This window comes from Solanum stenotomum, chromosome 10 (assembly GCF_019186545.1).
Source record: "Solanum stenotomum isolate F172 chromosome 10, ASM1918654v1, whole genome shotgun sequence".
In the NCBI taxonomy this organism is placed as follows: Eukaryota; Viridiplantae; Streptophyta; class Magnoliopsida; order Solanales; family Solanaceae; genus Solanum; species Solanum stenotomum.
In genome coordinates, this window is record NC_064291.1 from 3174706 (window position 1) to 3196644 (window position 21939).

At 27.5% G+C, this 21939-nt stretch overlaps 1 protein-coding gene across 1 annotated transcript; it reads right to left on the reverse strand.

Moving 5' to 3' along the window:
- Positions 1-7465: 7465 nt before the first annotated feature.
- LOC125842127 (histidine decarboxylase-like) lies at positions 7466-10189 on the reverse strand. The gene is made up of 6 exons (XM_049521336.1): positions 10022-10189; positions 9563-9791; positions 8868-9102; positions 8595-8788; positions 8371-8507; positions 7466-8291 (listed from the first exon to the last, which is right to left on the reverse strand). Exons 1-6 carry the CDS (start codon positions 10043-10045, stop codon positions 7713-7715), a joined length of 1398 nt encoding a protein of 465 aa, XP_049377293.1. The 5' UTR covers positions 10046-10189; the 3' UTR covers positions 7466-7712.
- Between the last annotated feature and the right edge of the window lie 11750 nt (positions 10190-21939).

The window sequence follows — 21939 nt, forward strand, 5'->3', positions numbered from 1 at the left end:
GTGGGTTGGTGAAAGAATCTTTCATCACACCTCATCAAGTTTCCACAAGCAATAACAACAAATAAAAATAAAAATAAAATAAAAATTCCTAGGCTTTTTTTATCTTTGATGTTTAGATTTATCAAAAGTTCTATTGAAACCAAAAATTATTTAAACTACTTTTCCCCTATTCATTTGAATGCTTAATAAGGACAATTAGGGTTCATTTTTTTGTTTAAACATTAGAAATTTGGAATTTATGGAGTTGTTTAATTTGTAAATGTAAAAAAAATCCTTAATTTGTCTCAGGCCGATAGTAAAATCAGAAATTTCGTTAAGAATATTTAAGATTTAATATATACGACTATATATATAAAAATAATTTTTTAACCTATATTATTCATTTAATTATTTCGTATATAATTTTTTTTAATAAAAACTATATGTGGCTATGTCATTGTCTTTGGCACTGTTCTAATCATTGTCAACTCTAAATATCAAGATCATTCAAAAACTTTCTCATTTAAAATCAAGAAAAAATAAAACTTAATTGTCAAATCAATAGAAATCGAGTTATTTTAAGTGTACAAATATATAGCGTGCCTATTTTATTTTTCTATGTGTGCAAATATCCGAATATACTTTGTCACAATTCTATTTTCTAAGTAATACAAGTTGTAATACGTGGCATGTTATATATTGATTTAATTTTGGGGTATATATATATATTTGGATTATAAAATTGATATTTTGAATTAATTCTTATACGTCTCTGAAAATCACATTATTTGAATTTTGAGTTCATCTAGGATTGGATAGTGATAGTAATATCAATAAATTAATAATTGGAGTTGTAGGTGCAAATTAATATTAACCAAGTGAAAATTATCTTCTCAAAAGAACTCTCATTACAACAAAAGAGACATTTATTGATAATAATTTTTTTTTGCTCTAAAAATATTTAGCCGTAACTGAGTTATCGTCAATCTGTCATTGCATCTTAAGTCGCTAAATTATTTAACGATATTTATATAAAGCATGCCATTATAAATATACATATTTATTATTACAGATCAATATAATATAACGATAATTATATTATTATCACTAATTCTTTATTTTTGGAGTGTCTCTGACTACTAACTAGTTACTTCAAGTCCAATTAATTGTCATAATAATTGTAGACTTTCATTGTCGAGAAAAGAAACTATATTAATTAAGATTATATGTGTCAAAAGAAATGTCAGTTCAAATTTAATACAAGGATGTAGTTTTGGATACTTCAGAATGATTCATTTCACTTGGTCTATATATGTGATAATAAATTAGTATTAATTAAGCACAAAAGTGACAAATGTCATCTAATTTTGTGTAACATATTGACATTGTTGAGAATACTTGGTTGATAAAGGAATTTAGGTCAAGATAGGTAAGAAAAAATTGTGTTATTTGTCCCATATTTTTCATGACGTGTAAGGTGTCACAAATTTTTCTTGCACATCTTGAAATACATTTATTAGTGCTTGACCAAAATTATGACTCTATCGACCTTAAGTTATTTGTCATGTTTCACTTCTCCTCAGCACCACTAAAAAGTGGGTCAAAATTAGGATAAAATCGATTAAATTCAAGGAGCAATTGATCTCGTATGTTGGTTTTGGCTTTCATCGGTTTTAATAAGCCGGCGGATAGGACAAACAATTCTACCACTCAATCATACATGTTCTTTACGTTAATGAAATATTTTTATCATTTTTATTTATGCTTTTCAACTATAATTTTACACTTTAAAATCAACCTTGTACGTTGTTTATTTATAAAAAAAATAATAAAAAACTGAGGGACAAAATCTTTTTCTTTGAAAATAATCTTAAAAATTATTTTTTTTTGCGTGAAAAAATTTCCTACGTTCGTTCATCGAATTTTTTGAAAGTCGTATTTCACGAGTCAAATTATTTGGATTTTGAGCAATATTTTTAAATGTATTTTTTAATATATGATATAAAAAAAATTACAACTTATAATACAGTTTATGTAGTTTTTGAACACCTAATTTTAGTTTTAAATATACAATTAATTTAAATTAATTTAACATAAAAAATTAGTCAAGTTATCTCCTAGCAAAATATGACAACTGTTTTTAGACGGAGGGAGTAAGTATTTGGCCATCCGTTCACTTAATTGTGTGTTGTAGTTATTATTTGCAGAGCCAAATGGTGCTAACTTTGATTATATTTTTTTTAAAATATTTTAAATTATTAACTGTGGTGACTCATGTACTTTGGATAGTATTTTTTATGTAATTTTTATTAAAAAAATAAAATAAAAATAGAACATTATATATACGAATTCACATAAAAAAAATAGTTAATATGACCCATATACTTTGAATCAGGTCACACAAATTGAAATATTTGTTTTAAAGGGACAAAATTACTTTATTTAGTATGTTTATAACTTATTAAATTTTATATTTTATTTAAAGATAAGAAACTTATCCATGTTTTAATTTTTGTAGGAAAAAATGGTCAAATTAATTATTCTAAAATGGAAAATTTATGCAGCCGATTATTAACCAAAAATGAAAACAGAGTAAACGTATTATTTATTGTGTTTTTTTCCCATCAGTAATACTAATATTTTCATTTATTTGTGGAAATAAAAAGATTACAAGACCATCACAAAGTCCTCTTTAATTGAACACCACCACTAAAAAATTGTAATTTAACCTTGCAAAGACTTATTTATCTTTATGATTTATGTAATATTTTAAACAAATTTCACATCGATCAAATATAAAAGATATATTAGATATTCGAAGAAATTTATTTAAAAATTGCACAAAAATAATTTTTATCTATTAAGTATGATTTTTACATTGAATATGTTGTTATCACTATTCTATCTATTATAATTCAGAGTTATTATTACTGGACTTCAATCATTATTATCAATCACTTTTAGCACCTACATTAATTTAATTGCACAAATAGCAATTCAACATCGATAATTATAACAACCGTGAATTATCACTATGATTAATCACTTACGTAGCTGACCACTAACGCCATCAACGGTGGCGGAGCCACCTATACTTGAGGAATGTTAATTGATACTCTTTTATCATAAAATTATAGTATGTAGCTAGGTAAATTTATATATGTATATTTATATCACCCCTTTGCTTCTTTCGAGATCTACCTCTCTTTATTTTGATATCTTCGTAATGAAAATACTTGAGGAATGTTAATGGATACTCTTTTATCAGAAAATTATAGTATGTAGCTAGGTAAATTTATATATGTATATTTATATCACCCCTTTGGTTCTTTCGAGATCTACCTCTCTTTATTTTGATATCTTCGTAATGAAAATTCTAACTTGCGATTGACCGCGTGCATCGCTAACTACTTTCACCTTTAGCTATCGCTACCAACCTGTCTAACCTGACTTGACTTTTTGACACATGTAGCACTATTTTCACTCAAACTTATTAACTATTAAAAAGAACCTACTTTATTCAAACTTAAATTATAAAGTTATGAAGTTACATAGAAATTTTATCAACCTCATTTATTGATCACTCCAAATATTGGTTAACTGTTAAAGATATAATACATGAACACGATCCATAACTTGACTTCATTTGGTAACATAACTATGATCTTTTATTTTGGGTGTGCACAAGCAGGCATTTAAACTTATATAAAATTGAACAAATAGATATATTTATCCTACATGACATCCTACATAGAAATTTTGTATCCTACGTGGCGTCCGATGAGTATTAAGTGACGTAGGACACGTGTGCCTACTTGTTCAATTTTATACAAATTTAAGTGTCTACTTATGCACACCCAAAATTGAAAGACATAAATGTCAACTGAAATCGAGTTAACATATTTAAATGTATTATAGTATCCTACTCTATTCAAATTTTAATTTCAATAGGGGTCATTATATTTTTTGACCACTTCAAAATGGATATATAATGGGGGTAGTTGGAGCTTAGGATTAAAGGACAAAATAGATGAATTAGTATTAACTAAGTTAGGTGACTCGTACCTTTTTTTTTTACTAAAAGAATTAGGAGTACGATTAAGTTAATTAATTAATTAGTGTCCTAGTGGATTTTATTTTATATTTTGTTGTTTGAAATAAATACCTCATGACATAAGGGTTTGGGATTGCAAATTATTAGATTAATTGTGATAAATGATTGGCTTAATGGGTGGATATTGTAGTTTATTTATGTCTAAATGTTAGGTAGTGGGAACCATCAAGTGATGAAAATCTAATACTAAGTCTAAAGGGAAGCTTTTTTTTTTATAATCTAAGAACTCTGGTTAAAAGAATAGAAATTATATTTTATCTCTTCATAATTTTTAGTTCACATATATATTTTCATTATCTATATTTGTAGTATATCGAGTATATATTGATGAATACAAACATTTATGGTTAGTTAATTAAGTGAATGTAATTTATTTTAATCATCTGTCTAAAAGTTATTAAGATTTCAATACTCCAAACATTAAAACCTGATGTCTTTTATTTATAAAGAGTCTTAAATAAGTGAATTTAATGTTAACAGTTGGAACGGTAACAATGAAATTAACTTATTAAAAAATAGATGATTATTTTTTACGTTTCGTGAATAATCGGGACATTGAAGATCCAATTAATTATTATCATAGTGGTTGTACACTTGCCTTTTGAAGAAAGAAATTAAGCATATCCCTTTTAATCAAGCACAAAAAAGTGACAAATGTCATTAACTAGTGTACCATATATATTGTATATGAATACAAATGTTTATGGTTAACTATTTAGAGTAAAACCTCTTTAAATTAATATAGGCGGAATCATAAAATATTATTATTTTATAGAGGTATTATTTAATCGATAAATTAATATTTATTAATTTACAGAATGTTTCGACACCGAAAAAATTGTTCAAGGATGAAATCTCAAGGAATTTGAAAGAATCCACTTGCGAAAACGTCATTCATAAACTTGAGATCATGATTAATGATCTCGATTACCGCAATAAAATGGACGTTAATAACCTATTGGATAGGTGAAAATGATACATGTTCATAGGTCCAGAGCTTGGAACAAATTGTGGATATTATTGGAAAAACAATGTTGGTGATAAAGTTGAAGATGATACAATACCTTTGGAACTAGTTACGCATAAAGAAACACTTGCATCTAGAACTCTTCACAATTTATAGTGCAATTAGAAAAGACAACACCGAAACTTTTGGATGCAATAATAAGAAAAGTTAGAGATGAACTTCAATTAGTTTTAAACTTTAACAAAAAAACAGAACATAATAGAATCATATTTCACTAAATTTGCTTAGATCTATTTGTACTTTTTAAGAATTATTATATTAATGGGACCCCATATATTTGTATAGGAGTCTTCTGAAAGTATATTATCTTATTGAAATGAGTGAATTTTTTCATTGGTCCAAGTCGGGACCGGAGAAAATTATTATCTTAGAGAGATTATTAAGTAATCTAGTATTAATTTAGTGAGGTTTTACTGTAATTCTAACTTTCTGCATACTTAAAATCAGATTAAAGAATATTTTGATACATTTTACATATCTTTAATTGGTTTAAGACCATAAGATTTAAATTAATTTTTTTACTTTCTTAAATTTAATGTCAAATCAAACCAGATAAATAAATTGAAACGCAAGAAGTTCTGAAAAAATAACTCATAATTTATGTTATGACCCAAGGTAATTATTCTCCATCATGAGATCATTAATTAATATGTGGTACTTTTTAAGAAGTTACATAGAAATTATTTTTTATTACCCTAATTACTGTTATTTTTCTTCTTCCAAATTTAATTTATATTTATTGACCACGTCAATAAGGATATCTATCTAATGGGGGTGGTTGGAATCTTGAGAAGTGATTAGAAAAACAATGTTGATTAATTAAAAATAATAATTGGGATTACGATTTTGTTTAGAACTTTGTCTAAGTCTTAATGGATTCTATTCTTTTTCTTAATTGTTTGAAATAAATGACACCTGAGATAAAGGATTTTGGATATAATAAATAATTAGATTATGAAAATGATTGAGCTTGGTCGGATATTGTACATTATTACTATTATTGATTAGGTAATGGCAACCATCAACTAATTAAAATAAAATATTAAATGTCAAGACCAAGTTCTAATTTCTAAGCATGTTGTCATCATGAATTGGCATTTCACTTTTGACTTGGGAACATATTGCTTGTTCAAAGGTTCATATTGGATTTGGTAGGTAGGAAAATTAATTAAAGAAATTAAATTGAAAAGGATTAAAAAAAAAAAATGTGCTGAGTCAGTATTGGAGATCCGACTAAATTATGATTGCGCATTGCATGGCTCATTCTGGAGATGACGCTCCCGGTTGAATTTCATACTCAGGGGGCTCGTACCTGAGACTATGATTAAGGATGGAGAAATCCCACCAGTATACCATAACTCATATTGGTTGTTTTTATTTGTCTTGTTATGGTGGATACTAGATAGAGTTATATCTGGAATCTGTTTCTACCGAAAGGTAACAAACATTTATGAAAATTAGTTGAGATGTACGGAAGATATGAAGAATATTTTGTGTAACATTTATAACATCAACGCTTGAGTCAATGGCCCTGCTTTGCTCTACTACTATTTAAAAGTTAAAGAAATTAAAAGGATTTTTTTTAGGGCTATTGATTTATTGAACTTTAATTATATGCACGAATCATTGTCATACACACACACACTTTAATTTCTTTTTAAATTTCTTATTTACTTTTGAATATTTTATATTGGGATAGAGTCTGCAAACTGGCAAATGAGAAGGATTATAAAGTGAATTTATAAGGTCTTTGGTAATATTAGAATGTGAAATAATTTTAGAAGCTCAGTTGGTTATTAATATAATTTTTTATCTTATAGGTGAGGGTTTGTTTTCTCATCTTGTTTTCTTTCCCTTTCCTTAANCCCCCCCCCCCCCCCCCCCTCCCTTTTAAATAAATAAATAATGGTAATATTGGAATGATGTGCGGTAAAATTAGCATATAAGAATATGACTCATTCAATCTGTTTAAGTTTGAATGAATTAATAATCACTCATTTATTGACTTAGCCTAGTTTGGCTCATCTAATTCAACGGATTATACCTATGAGAAATTTTAACAAAAAATATTTTGTTTTTTGTTTGTTTGTTTTGTTATATATAGTCATAATGAAGAAAAACGTCACTCCTAATCGAAATCTTACTCCTTAATTATGCATAGTGAAATTAATTATGACTATGTTCTAACCTTTGTCATATCAAGCTTTATGTTGTCGAGCAACCTTACATCAATAGATGTGTGATACACTAGTTAATTTTTCTCTTTTCTTATTAAGATCGAAGATATTTGAAACTTTCTCTGTTATAATTGATCTAGCGTCAAACTTACAATAACTCTATTTAAATGGAGAGAGAATCGAAAATAATCTTATAATTCCAATTAGACTAATAATCAAATGAAAACTTGAAATTTATTCTCAAAATATTATTATATGCATCAAACCATGTACTTTACATGGTATTGATTTATGTGGCATAGTAATACATTATATCTAGAATACAATTTTTTTTTTGTGTATGTGAATAAAAAATAAAGTCATAAAGAGTTGTAATACGTAGACAAACTCTATGGTAGAAGCCCTTCATCACCTTCTAAGCAATAATGTAATCAATTTTGTGATAAGAGCAAGCACAATTTTGAGCACCAATATCACTAGCAACACAAGGTGCACTAATTCTTCCATCTTGATACCATTTTTTCCTTTGTTGAAGTAAATCAGTAATGAAACCATCAAGAGTTTCTCTAGTTATGCCTGGCATAACAATAACATGTGCCATATCTCTCACACAAGATAGTTGCCAACGACGAACGAATTCATGGTCACGAGGCCTCTCGAGGACAACTATGATGCTAAGCTCATTCAACATCACACTAATTCCTGCTTTCTGAAGACGGTCTTTTAAGTATATGGCATTGTCAAGACATCTCTTAACGTCTTTCTGAAAGCCAATTTGACCTTTAGCACTTAGACTGTACCATAAGAAGATCGGAGTCAAACCATTTCGACTTCCAGAAATTGTAGCATCTACAGAAGCAATGTATTCAACTCTTCTTGAAAGGTTGTTAATGTAACTTTTCCTTGTTATTTGAACTCCACAAGGCATTGGACATCCCAAAAACTTGTGACCAGAAATTGTCACACTTCCAATTGGCTTCTTGAAAGTAATCATCTGTTATTAAAAAATATAATCATAAATATTAGAGTTATTTTTATGTTAAGCTAATAGACTCTAAGAAAAAAAAACTTACAGTTTTAATAAAAGGAATAATAAGTCCATTTAGTGCTGCATCACAATGAATATAAAATTGATCTTGTGTATAGCCACAATCTTCAAGTGTTTGAAGAATAACATCAAGATCATCAATAGCTCCTTTAAAAGTAGAACCTATAATTAAAACAAATAATTATTAGAAAATGTATAACACAATAATTATTATTTTTTTTATTAAAAGGAAGGTATTAAAATATTTACCAATTGTAACATTAATTATTGCTGGTTTTCCCTTGTTTTGAAGTAATTTAGCTTTTAAATCAGAATAATCCATTTCTCCATTTATTGATGCATTAATATTTTCAAAATCCATTCTATACATCATTGCAGCTTTAGCCACTGAGTAATGAGAGTCTTTTGATGCATATAAAATTCCATCTGGAAACAATTCTCTCCTACAAGAAAATAAAAGTTAATTAAAAATTAACTCTCGAGAATCGAAACATCAGAAACTTAGTAAAAATTGATACTTACCCAACCAAAATGCCATGTAAATTTCCTTCAGTACCACCATTTGTAACATAACCCCAATATTGATCTCTTTCAATTTCCCATAAATCAGCAAACCAATTTAAAACAGCCACTTCAAAATCTTTTGAATGAAAATCCACAGTATTTTGAAGAAATGGATCACCACAATTATTTAAATGAAATTGCAAAAGTGGGGCTAAATTAGCATAGTGCTCATAACATATGTTCACTGGATAACCTGAAAAAGAAAAACAAAAAAAAAAAGATTTCAACAACTCAACATTTACAAATTCATACAAACAAACAAAATATAATGTATTGTTTTCGATTGAGTCGGTCCATTTTGACAGCTTCAGTCGAAAATACAAAATTGCTCGCGATAGCAATTTTGTCCCTTCCCTTTTGAAAATTTTGAAAAGTATACCCCCTTTAGTATCTATGTATACGAATACACAACTACTCAAAATTTACCAAAAGAAGAAATTGTCAACATATAGACTAAAGACAAGTCTTGCATGTCAACTTTGTCATCAATTTACTAAAAAAAGATATTATAAATTGCAAATATAAATATTTCTTTTAACTTTATTAGGAATTTAAACATGTAATAGCGCGTTAACTAATATAAAAGACTAATGAATAACGTAAACATTCTTTATACTATCAGTATATATAACTTAAAACTCGATGATAATTACCGATATGATAGTTGATACGCTGGGTAAGTGTATCAATATAATTCATCAATGTACAATCCAAAGTAGGTCCATCATTTTTGCCTGGCTCAGTCACTGAAAGATTCAAGTTTTTTCTTGGTGTTGTAGGTGTTGATGAGATCTTAAGTCTCATCATTTCACCAAAACCACCATTTACAGTTAATACAGGTGGTGCTAATCCTCTTGGAGTGATTACTGATGGCTCAAAATCCTATAAAATATCACAAACAAGAAAAAAAAATGTTTAGATGTATACATGCAAATAACTAAAATATGATAAATGAATCAAAGATGAAGATGAGGGAAGCCTTATGAGTCACTGAAACGATAATAGGAGCGAAAACTAGGCTTTGGTCCCCAGATGAAAGAAATAAGGGTTGAAGTTTAGACAGCTCAGAAGAAATTCTATGATAAAAGTTTTGTAATATGTAAGAATTATACCTTCTCAAATGATAAACTTCCCATTCTTGGAGCTAAAGTTTTTTTTTTTGTTTGTTAATTTTAGAATGGAAAATCAAGTTTGGCTATAATTATGTATAATATTCTAGGAATATATATAGGTACAAAAGATTGTGGGTTTGGGCACCAACCAAAACTCACTTTTATTTTTTGTTTTCTTATTTCCTCACATTTTCCTATTTGTTTCCTTCTTTTTGTTGTTTTCCCACTTTCATAAAAATTTTTTATTTAAATTAAAAATAAGTCATAAGTGTTGCACAAAATATACTCTTTGACTCCGTGTTACAAAGACTACTCAAACTTTGGCAAAAACGTTAGGTGAGAATGGTAAAATACAATTCAAAGATGCATGCACAAGTGGTTTTTAAACTTAGAGCTCGTAAATATCAATAATAGATATAGTGAAATCTTATGATTCAGATATGGTAAGTGTGAGGTATAAGCAGAGTCACAAACCTTATCTCTATCTTACGTGAGGTAAAAATTAAAACTTCTTTTCGATATATCCTTGACACAAGAAAAAACTTGAGCTTGTAAATAATTCATTTTGTGTTTGTTATAATAGTTTTATCAATTTTCAACAACTATAAATTATATGGAATTTGACAGTTATTAGTATACCATTATTTGACAAGTGGTTTCTAAACTTAGATCTCGTAAACGATAACAATAACATATTTAGTGAGATCTCATTACTTAGGTCTGGAGAGGGTAAGATATATGTCTTACGCATCATCGCAAACCTTAGTTTATGCTTATTTTGTGTGATATTGAGAGGGTTTTTTTGGATAAATTCTTGACTCAAGAAAAAACTTGAACTCGAACATGTAAATAATTCATTTTATGTTTGTTTTAGTTTTATCAATTTTCAACAACTATAAATTATATGGAACTTTGACACGTTATGAGGATAAAAACATTATTTTTTTCTAGCCTTTTTGATGTATTACAACTACTATGTCCATTTAATAACGGCCATCAGCCACTAATATATTTACATTTTCCGATATTTATCGACGAAAAATTATCAAGCGATAATTGAGTTAATATCAAAGTTATTAAAGCTTTTAGCGATATTTATATAAAATATTGATCAAAAATATTCATATTTATCGTTACCGCTACATATAATACAACAACAATTATATTATTACTGTCAAATATGTTATTTATTATAGTGATGTTCGCGCTAATCATATAATAAGATTCAATTACTTTTCTGAAGTATGGACCAAGTGTATAAGTATGTATACTATTCATACCAACACAAAATCATACTTGACTTCAACTGATATCGAATGGAGTCTCGATTTCCCCATGAGTATTTAGAACTCATTTTAATCATAAATTTAAAAAATATTTAAGAATCTATAATTAAATGCTAGATTAACCTCAAAACGGAAGTTTATTTGAGCACCAAACCAATTTAATATTTAAGTAATATTATTGTTATGACCCTCGTTTACCATTTCTTCTTTTAATACACAAATAAACTATGTCCCAATTGCTTATCATACAGGAATAATATTAGTTACTTTCAATCAGATTTTAGGAAACATTTAATTAATTATTAGTACTTGATGATTGTCCATTTAAGTAAAAATTGTACTTATGTGAGTTTTTTTTTCTTCAAAAATAAAGTATTATTGTTTTGTGGACCGTTTGAGTGTTACATAATGTATTTCTAGATCATAAAAAAAATCAAAATTAATAAAAGTCACTCAAGACCAAGTAAAGATTGAAAACTCATGGAATAATTAATGTGAAATTAATTACATGTCTTGAACTAATTCAAACGAATTAGGTACTTTTTAAATTGAACAATAACGTAAGTAATAAAAAAATATTAAAATTATTGCCTCAACACTCTAATTTTTATTTTTTTAACACAAAGTTGGAGAGGAAAAAAGAACTTCTATATACGACTAAATTTGTTCTCCATAATCGCGTTTCGTGTTTATATCAAAATCAATTAATATACTATCTGTATTTTTTTACATAAGCTTTTATGGCATTTACATACGATTAATAATATATATACATTCTTACCAAATCAAATCTTTTACCAATAGTAAGTTTGAATGATTTGATATAAATATTCGATACAAATAAATATTTATCGAAAATTTGGGAGGAGGAAGACATGTAAATTTTTAGGAGTTCAGTGCAATTTCTTCAAGACTTTCATAGACTAATTATATTTTTTTTAAAATCTTATGTAGACTGTCCTATTTTAGTAAAAGTCACGTTTACGTTCTAATTTATGGGACACCGTTTGATTTGATATAAAATTTAAATAACAAAAAAAACTTTTAAAATTTATGGTCTAGAATACTTCTTGACTATTTGTGTGACTATAAATATACATAATTTCATTAAGAATAAAATGAAAATTTTAAAGTTAAATTATTTTTAATTATAAAAATATGACCTTTTTTTAGAGACATATTATAAAGAAAAATGTGTTACGTAAATTGAAATCGAAAAATAATTGTTTCCTCCCTCCTTATTTTTTTGTCAATATTGCGGTTATAGTGAAATACAACTGACAAAGGAAATAAAGGTAGGTATAGTTCGGACAAATTTGAAATTAGAACTTTTAGTATTCTTAGTTTGAATTTTCGTATTATACATTTCAGATATTACATTTGAAATATTCAATTTATTTGAATTAGACCTTTTGTTCGAAATGTGTGTTTGGTAAGGAAATCATTTTCTGAAAATATCTTATAGTTTTCTCATATTTTGTTAGCTTAAATATTTTAGAAAATATTTTCCAGATGAACTTACTAATTACCTTCTAATTAGAGGAAAATGACTTCCCGATGTAAAGTAATGAAACTATTGAAACAAAAATCCCTTTCAATCTCATCCCCTAACCCTGATCTAGGATCCAAGATTCGACTCCTGATCCAAGATCTGACTCATTATCCCCACACGTGAACTAACTCTTGACCACAAATCGGGACCCAATTAATCCCAACTCTCGAACCCCAACCCGAAATTCGAAGTCAACCGGCAGGAACTATACTTTTGACCCTAAACTTGACTTAAGACTTAGTATCAGACTCTCGATATTGGACTCGACTCTCGATTTCTAAAACTAGACTCAAAACTTGACTCCCGACCTAGACTCGACTCGACCTTAGCCCAGGACATGACTCTCGATCGACCTCGACTGGGTACCAGATATACTACCCTAACCTTACTATTGACTTTTAACCTTGACTCGAGATCTAACCTCCTCACAAACTCGAAACACGACCTTGCCCTATCTCCAATCCCAACTTATGGGTAATATCAAGTCCTGGTTTAGGGTTGAAATTTTTATATCCTTGTTCGGAATCAGTTTCGGGGATAGATCTTGAGTCACTGTTGGATCTCAGGTCATGGTTGGGATCGTTTGTTGGCGCCTAAGTTAGGGTTAGACCAAGGTTAGGTCGAGGTTAAGGTTGTGTCCTTAGTCATGTCGGATCTTGAATCTGAATCAAGACAATTCGCCTCTCCCTTCACTATGAAAGTCTCGCTCCTATTCTTTAAGAAAAAGAAGATGGAAACTGAGCTTGATTATCTAATGGAAGGGAAGGAAGAAGTGGAAGTTTGGTTTCATATTAAAAGATGGGTCCAGGCTATACATAAATGCTTTTGGAATCGGAATCAAGACAAGAATGGGTCCTTAGTCATGTCGAGTCTTGAATCAGAATCAAGACAAGAGTTTGGTTTCATATTAAAAGATGAGTCCAGGCTATACATAAATGCTTTTGGAATAATATTTCTATCTTACACGCGAACATTGTGGTACCACCACTCCACCAGGAATTGACAAAATCATGTGACACCTTATGGTACCACTACTCCACAGGGTCCACTTGGATAGATCATGGTCACCAAGCACCCTCTTAAAATACTTGGATATTAATGCACCAATAGAAAAAGTGGCCCCAAAGGAAAATAGAATTACTCTCAACTTAGATCTAAAAGCCATTGTCAAGATGAAAAAAGTTGTTCCGAATGGGAATCAAGTACCTAACTTTTGGTGCAAAAACCACATGTGATACTCATGCACCCAAGTCTCTTTCATTGTTATACCACTAGTAGGAACAACAATTTTTATTATTGCAAATTAATCAGAAATTTATGTTATAAAATATGATTCTTTTTCATTTTCCATAGAATCAGATTATAAGAAAAATGTACAGTGTAAAACAAATTCTCACTAAAATACTAGAAAGCTTCCTGATTTTTTCGTGTGAAAACACTACTATTTTTTCTTTACTCACAAATTCAATCAAAATATCCATAGAAATGATTATTGAACATTTTACTGTGAAAAACTTTAATAGAAAAATAGTGATATTATAGTAATGTACGGGTTGCAATCTTGATCTACGATTATCGAAAAAATCTAGACGGACGAATTTTATAGCTAAATAGAAACTATGAAATATATCCTTATTTAACAACATATTATGTAAAACTATTATCATCTACGAGCAATTTATTCACGGATTAATGAAGAAATTCATAGTTAAATTTAATTTTTTGTTGTGGTTCGGTTTTTACTTTGTTAGTTATAGTTACTTTGGCGCAAAATTTACAATAATATACCTAGTGTAATGTCATAAATTGGAGCCAGGAAAGAATAGCTTGTATACAGACCTTAAGGTAAATTTAATTAAAAAAATGATTTTTGAAATTTTTGTTGTAAATATGTCATAATATTTATATATATAATTTTTAAAATTTATAGTATGATATTTGTGTGACTATAAACATATCTCATTATAGAATTATAAGTGCTAGTGTGCTACCATGTACCAACCCATATTGCAAAGTTTATCCTACAATGTATCGTTCTCTTAATTATGTTTAATGCATTAATTCAACTTATTATTATGCTAGGCGGCTTCTAGTTTAAGAGAATAATTCCTTTTTGATTTGGTAATCATTATCTTGGCTAGAATAAATCTATTATTATACTAGATTACTAGTGATTTATGTTTGACAATTTGATGAAAGAAAGTTAGTTAGTACTTAAAAAAGGATCTTCCCAAAAATAATAATTATCATGTCAAATTTCTACCAATAATATGTATTGTTTGACATTATTATGATAAAGACTACTTAAAGATACTATTGAGCTTTGGGTGGGTGGGTAAATTATATAATTCCATGATTGAAATTTTAGGTTATCTTACATGATTTTTTTAAAGTTGAAAATATATCAATTATTTTTTTAAGTGAGATCTCAAATTAATATTTTACATAATTTTCTTTTGTTCATATAAATAATTCATAAAAACAATAAGCCACCATTAATATCGATATAACTGAAATTGTCAAATACTCGAGAGTTCCTCTATTCAATCCTTTTCTTTCTACGCGGTCTAAATGAATTATCTAAAGGAATCTCTTATAGGACAACAGCCATGCATGAACAATTGTTTTAATTAAATTAACTATGCCATTTGCAATAATTAATTTATAAGCTTTTGATTAATGAATACAAATCCTTTACCATTTAAACAAGATCACCTAGTTAATTAAATTACATTGTTTATAAAATTTGGGAGTGGGTAATCATATTCATGTCTTATAAACTACAAAATCAAATATATTAATTTTAAAAGTAGAGTATATACAAATGTAATTGTCCTAAATAGTGTAACTACTAGGTTTTTGGATATCCACCATCACCTTTTGTCTAATTAGATTTTTTTTCATTTTGGTTTCTATTCGGTATTCAGAGTCCGCTTGGAGCTCGGATTAAATTCAGATCGGCGATCATGCACGACAAGGCCTATTCGGGGTGGCGCTTCCAACAACATTTCTATCAAATTCAGGGCTCGAACACGAAACCTTTGGTTAAGGATAAAACAGTCCTGTCACTGCACCTCAACTCATGTTGGTGGCTAATTAATTAGATATATACATTGAATTTCATTATTTAAAATAAATAATATTATTATAAAACTAGCACTAGCATTGCAATAACTTAAGTATATGTTCAGTCGGCTAAGCACTTTAATTTGTTCAAAAATCGACCAATTTCACACACAAAAAAATCATAATAGAAAATTAAAGTTGTTTGTTGTCAAAAAATAAATATTTATATTGAAGTTGTTTTTGTTACGCAGCAGAATAACTTAATTAGAGACATATATAAATGACCTTTTTAAGTTTTAATCATTTGTCCTACGTACATTTTAATATTTTTGTTGATAAATACTTGAATTAAGATAACCTGTTCACATCATATCTTTCCGTAAAATCTACTAACATAAACTATTTTGTGCACTAAATTACTTCAATATTTATTTTAGTCTAATGGTATAAATGCATTACCACAATTAATTTATCAATTGAGCAATAACAAGAAATAATAATAAATTATTTAATAGGGGGTTAGTTTGGATATTTTTTTCTAACTATATTGTGACTTCATTAATGTGAAAGCATGACGACATTATGCTTTTATTTTTCCTTTAATTTAGACACTGATATTTGATTTTTATTTTATATAATAATAGAAAAATTTGGCTATGGAGTTGGTAGCTATACAATGGTCATTAACTTTGTCAAGAATTGTAATATATATATATATAAACTTTTTGGAATTGTGGCTGTTCTTGGAGACTAAAGGGCAGCATTGAAGGTAATGTGGGGTTCCCTTGTAAGGGTTTGTTCAGTACGGAGAAAAATATCTTTTAAGAAATACTTTAATTTTCAAATTTCTTACGAATGAGAAAAACGTTTTATAAGTAACATATCTCTTCCCACCTACTCCCGCTCATAGCCACAATCTTGATCACCCCACACTACTACCCTCCACTCTTATCTAAGGGTGAAGTCTGATCCAAAATTCCGTCCATTAAATATTACGTTGTATATTTAAGTTTAAATTATATTTTTTATGTCTATATATTAGATGTTGAATTCTCTTGACGAAATTTCTGACTCCATTTCTCAAACCCATAATGTGTTTGCCTAGAATAATCACAATAATTCAAAATGCTTTTTATTTTTTGCTTATTTATTAAAAATATTATAAATAAATAAAAAAACTCACTTATTTTCAATAAATAAATAAATTCTTTCCTACCTAATACACTCTCCAAGTCTACTTTTTCATCCCCGCCATTTCTTCTTCTGGTCGGTGATTAAAGAACAAAAATTGATCAAACGTATACACAATAAGATTGAATTAATATAATTTTTGAATTAATGGAATTTTTTATTATGGATTGGAGGGAAAGTGTGACAAAACAGCTTTCCTCCCTTTTTTTGGTTTCTATCCGATGTTCATTATTCATATTGAATCCCACTTAAATCTGGATTTGCGCCAAAAAGTCCCACAATGGGGAATAAAGTGCTTCCTAATAAAGGCGACTTTGTATTCAGAGGAACTCAAACCCAAAACGTTTGATTAAGAATGAAGAAGTACCTATCACTCCATTATAACTCTCGTCGGTAGTTTTCCTTTCCCTTGTTTGATCATATATTAAATACTATAGACTAACTACTTTCTATATTATTTTATGGGATTAAAAATAAGCCATTTTTTTGTTTTCTTTTCTTATCTTGACAGTTGGCGTACGCAGAATATTACGCAAATGATATTAATTTATTATAATAATTGACTTTGAAACTTGCATTGTAACTAAAATCATAGGATGTATGCATATACTATATATGCGTTTAACAAAATGACACTCTTTATTAAAGAATGGCCCAATCATCATTCCCTTTGTATAATTTTTATCAGTATTTGGTTTAAAAGTAAGTTGAGTTATGCAAGAACATAAGTAATATAAATAATATTTATATCTTAATACATAAATATGGAAAAAGATAATAAAATATTTTACTTAATTACTAATATTTTTTTAAGGAATATGTAAAAAAAATAAAAATACGAAGTAATTTGAGATGATGGAGCATTGCATTATCAATAACAATAATATATTTAGTATAATTCTAAAAATGAAATTGGAGAAAAATAGAGTGTATACAAATCTTATATTATATTATCTTATGCTAAATTTTATTTTAAGATTAATTCTTCTTATACTCAAGTCATTTAGTTGATAACGAGTTATCCTGTGATAAATTATTTCATTATTTAAATGGGATAACTTATTTCACTACTAAGATATAAATGATAAGATAAATAATTCCATAACTACCTAATACCTCCAACCAAATGCAGGATAAAATAATTCTACCTTTTATTTTGAAATTATTATATCTTAAATCTCATGCCAAACGACTCCCCAATGTTAGTTGTCAGAAATGCAAAAGGCAATAGGGAATAGGGAACTAGAGTGATATTTGTGAAGATGAAAAAAAGTCTAATTTTACTGCTTATATATATATAGTCAATATAAATACTTTTATTGGTGTCCAATTATGACTACATTAAGTAGGGCTAATGTTTGGGAAATTTTGACCTTTGAAAAACAAATAATCTTTATATGCATTAGCTCATTTATCACCAAATGTTGGTGAGTTAGAAGAAGTCAATCATGTTGACTAGCTTATGAGAATTAGAATCTCTAGATTTTACCCCTCCGTTTATCATTACTTGTTCACGTACTTTAATTTTTCACGTCTTGAAAAATGATTTAGAAAAATTAGTAATCAATACTGAGGATAAAATAAAGAAAAAATAATTATAATTTTTGATATGTTAAAAATGACAAATAAAAATAAAAAGCCATTTTATTTAAAATATATACTTGATATTTGTATTTAATATGTCGGTGGCAACATAATTTTTCGTTGGTATGTTTGTAGTCTATGCATTTATGAGTATATTCAGCAGTTGAAGACTTCTACCTGCAGGCCAAGACCAAGAAAATATATGTTGTAATAGCTTTTTGATCGGGTTGAGATTTGCGTCTGAAAGTTCACATTGAGGGATATATATAAGGTAAACACTTTTTATTAAAACTGCATTTGTGTTTTTATTTTTTAGGACTCGATGTGATATTTATGATTAAAGATTGAGAAGTACTTGTCATCCTATCGATTAACTGTTATGATAATTTTTTATATTAAGGAATGTGATATAAAGATAATGGACGCTCCATTGTCTTCTTTTGAAAATAGTTGGCCGACATGATGTGACCCTTCTTTTGTCTTTGAGAAAAGAAAAGGATTCCTTTTCTTTAATGCTTCATGACGTAAGTGCTTACATCATCTTCTTCGTCTTCTTCTTCAATCAGACATGATCATGATCTAACATCTTGCATGCTAGTTTCCATGTTTTTTTGAAATAATCATTCCTAAAAATTCTATTTTATTTTTATTGATGTCAGCTTTTTCTGACTTAAAACAATTCCATTTTTTAAGCAAATTTCTGAAAATTCTTTCAGATGTTTTAAATGTTCTTCATACGTTTTTGAACATATTAAAATATCATCTATATAGACGATTAATTGCTTTTAATTCCCTATAGGTACTAGGTATTTCTTTCTATATTGTGAGTATTCATATAACATGATAGTGTAATATTAAAATTTAATAACATGAAAGTAAAAGCTTGCGTATATACCTTCCTTCTCTTTCTTCGATGAATAGTCCTATCACTACCGCAGTAGCTCTCCCTTCAGGCCATGAACAATTTTTCACCCTAACGACCTCAGTCTTTGATTACTTCACTACTGTTCCTCCTTAATATATATATATATATATATATATGGTCGTATTCTTTTTATTTAATTCACTCAAAACTTTCAAATCTTGAACCCGTCTTTGATCAGATATTTTCACATGTTTGATGTGAATGTAACATGTGAGCATGGGCAACATACAATAGGGGGAAAAACAAAATTGAATGTTGAATTTATTTTAGTGACATCTTCATTGTAACAATATATGGAATTTAATTACAATTAACAATATTTGATTGTTCAACATATATACAAATATAATTAAAAAATTGTTTTGATTTAACTCGTGTGTCTTTTTCAAGAAAAAACAAAATTGGTCAAATTAAAATACATATCCACTTCCTTGATAATGTTTTTTGTTTGTTTATTTTGTTTATTGCTACTCTTATTTTAAAAAATAGTCAACAAATAAAAATATTTATAAAACTAACTTGACTAGGGGAATATTATTAATAAAATTATGAGCAATTTCTCATGGTATAGAGCTATATTTAATCCTGCCAAATTACTTAAACTATTTTTTTTTTCATTTTCATATAAATTCTAATGACTTTTTATTTTTTGGTTTTATATATTACTGGCATGGTAGCAATTGTCAAAGAAATTAGTAGTATTTAATTAATTATTCGTTCCCCTACTTAATAACTGATATTAGGTTTAACGAATTAACAACTCTTAGGATATATAAAATTTTATTTTAGTAATGGAGTATAATATTTGATTTGATTGGTTATAAAACAACAAAATCATCATGTAACTTTATTATGTAGTTTGGTAATTAGTTTTATTAAACTCCCACATTACTAGTCAGTATATGTATAAGTTATACGAGATTCTAATTATTATTTAAAGAGGATAAAGTGTAAAATAAGAATGTGAGGATATGAATAAGAATAACCATTGATAGAATAAATCTTATGGTATTTACTGATTAATAATTTTTACTCAATAATCTTTTTATAATTAATTCATGCATTAGACGGGTGTGAGAGTATAACTCATAAATTTAAAATCATTTATTGTAACTCTTTTAATGAGTTTAACGAGTTACTTAAAAGATAATTATAAATAATTTTATTAATATTATTAATTATATATTTTAGAATCAAATGTTAAGTAATCTCCTATAACAAATTAAATTACATAAATGGTATAACAATTTACTTCTTTCATTATAATTTGTTTGTCTTAGTAGTTTGACTCGTCACAAAATTTAAGAAAATAAAGAAGACTTTTGAATATTATGATATTAAACTAGCCATTTAAATCTTATCATCTTAAATATATCATTCAAGATTGTTAAAATAAAAAGTTATAAAATTAAGAAAGAAATATTCATTTGTAAGAAAAGTAACCAGGAAAGTACGTAAGACAAACAATTTGAAACAAATAAAGTATTACATTCCTTCTACCTATTAGATTATAAATGCCCTTAACATATTTAAATCTTATGATCTTAAGTTCATGGTGTGTACTTTGTAGAACTTACCAAATTATACTTTAATCTTGTTATCTTAAGCATATTATGTAGAAAGTTATAATTAAGAAGTTGTTAAAAAAAGAAAGAGACATTCTGTTTAAATAGGTGTAAAAAGAAAGCAAGATAAATAAATTAAAACGGAAAAAGTAATTAATTTAAGGTCACGTGTTTGATTAAAATTTAATTAAATATTATATAATTATATTGTTAATGGAAGGGCAATTTTACGCCTGAAAATAACGTTAGGGGCAAGTTTGAAGGACATTTTAGGCATTTATAATATGTTTAGAACATTTTTTTTATTTAATATATTAAAAAAATGATAAATTTGATCTAATAATGTATTAATTATTTAATATAAACATTTCGTATTTAGTTAATTAAAAGAAGGGATATTGGACAAATATACCCTTCCTTAAGACAATAGTGCTTATATATACTCCATCATCTAACAAGTGGTGCATATATATCATTATCGTTTAACAAATAATGCATATTACACTTTTCGTTAACATACTTACATTTACTAAATTAAAACAATATTTTAAAATATTTTTATTTTAATTCCAAAAATGTCAAATGTCTTTTAAAAAATATCTTATCTATCTTTTCCCCTCCAGACCCGACCAAAATACTAAAAACTCAATCCCTCTTTTAGTTAATCGTTTACCTTGTGACCTGTAATCATAATTTTGTTTATTATACGATAAAGTATGTATGTACCACTTGTTAGATGATATTTTCTT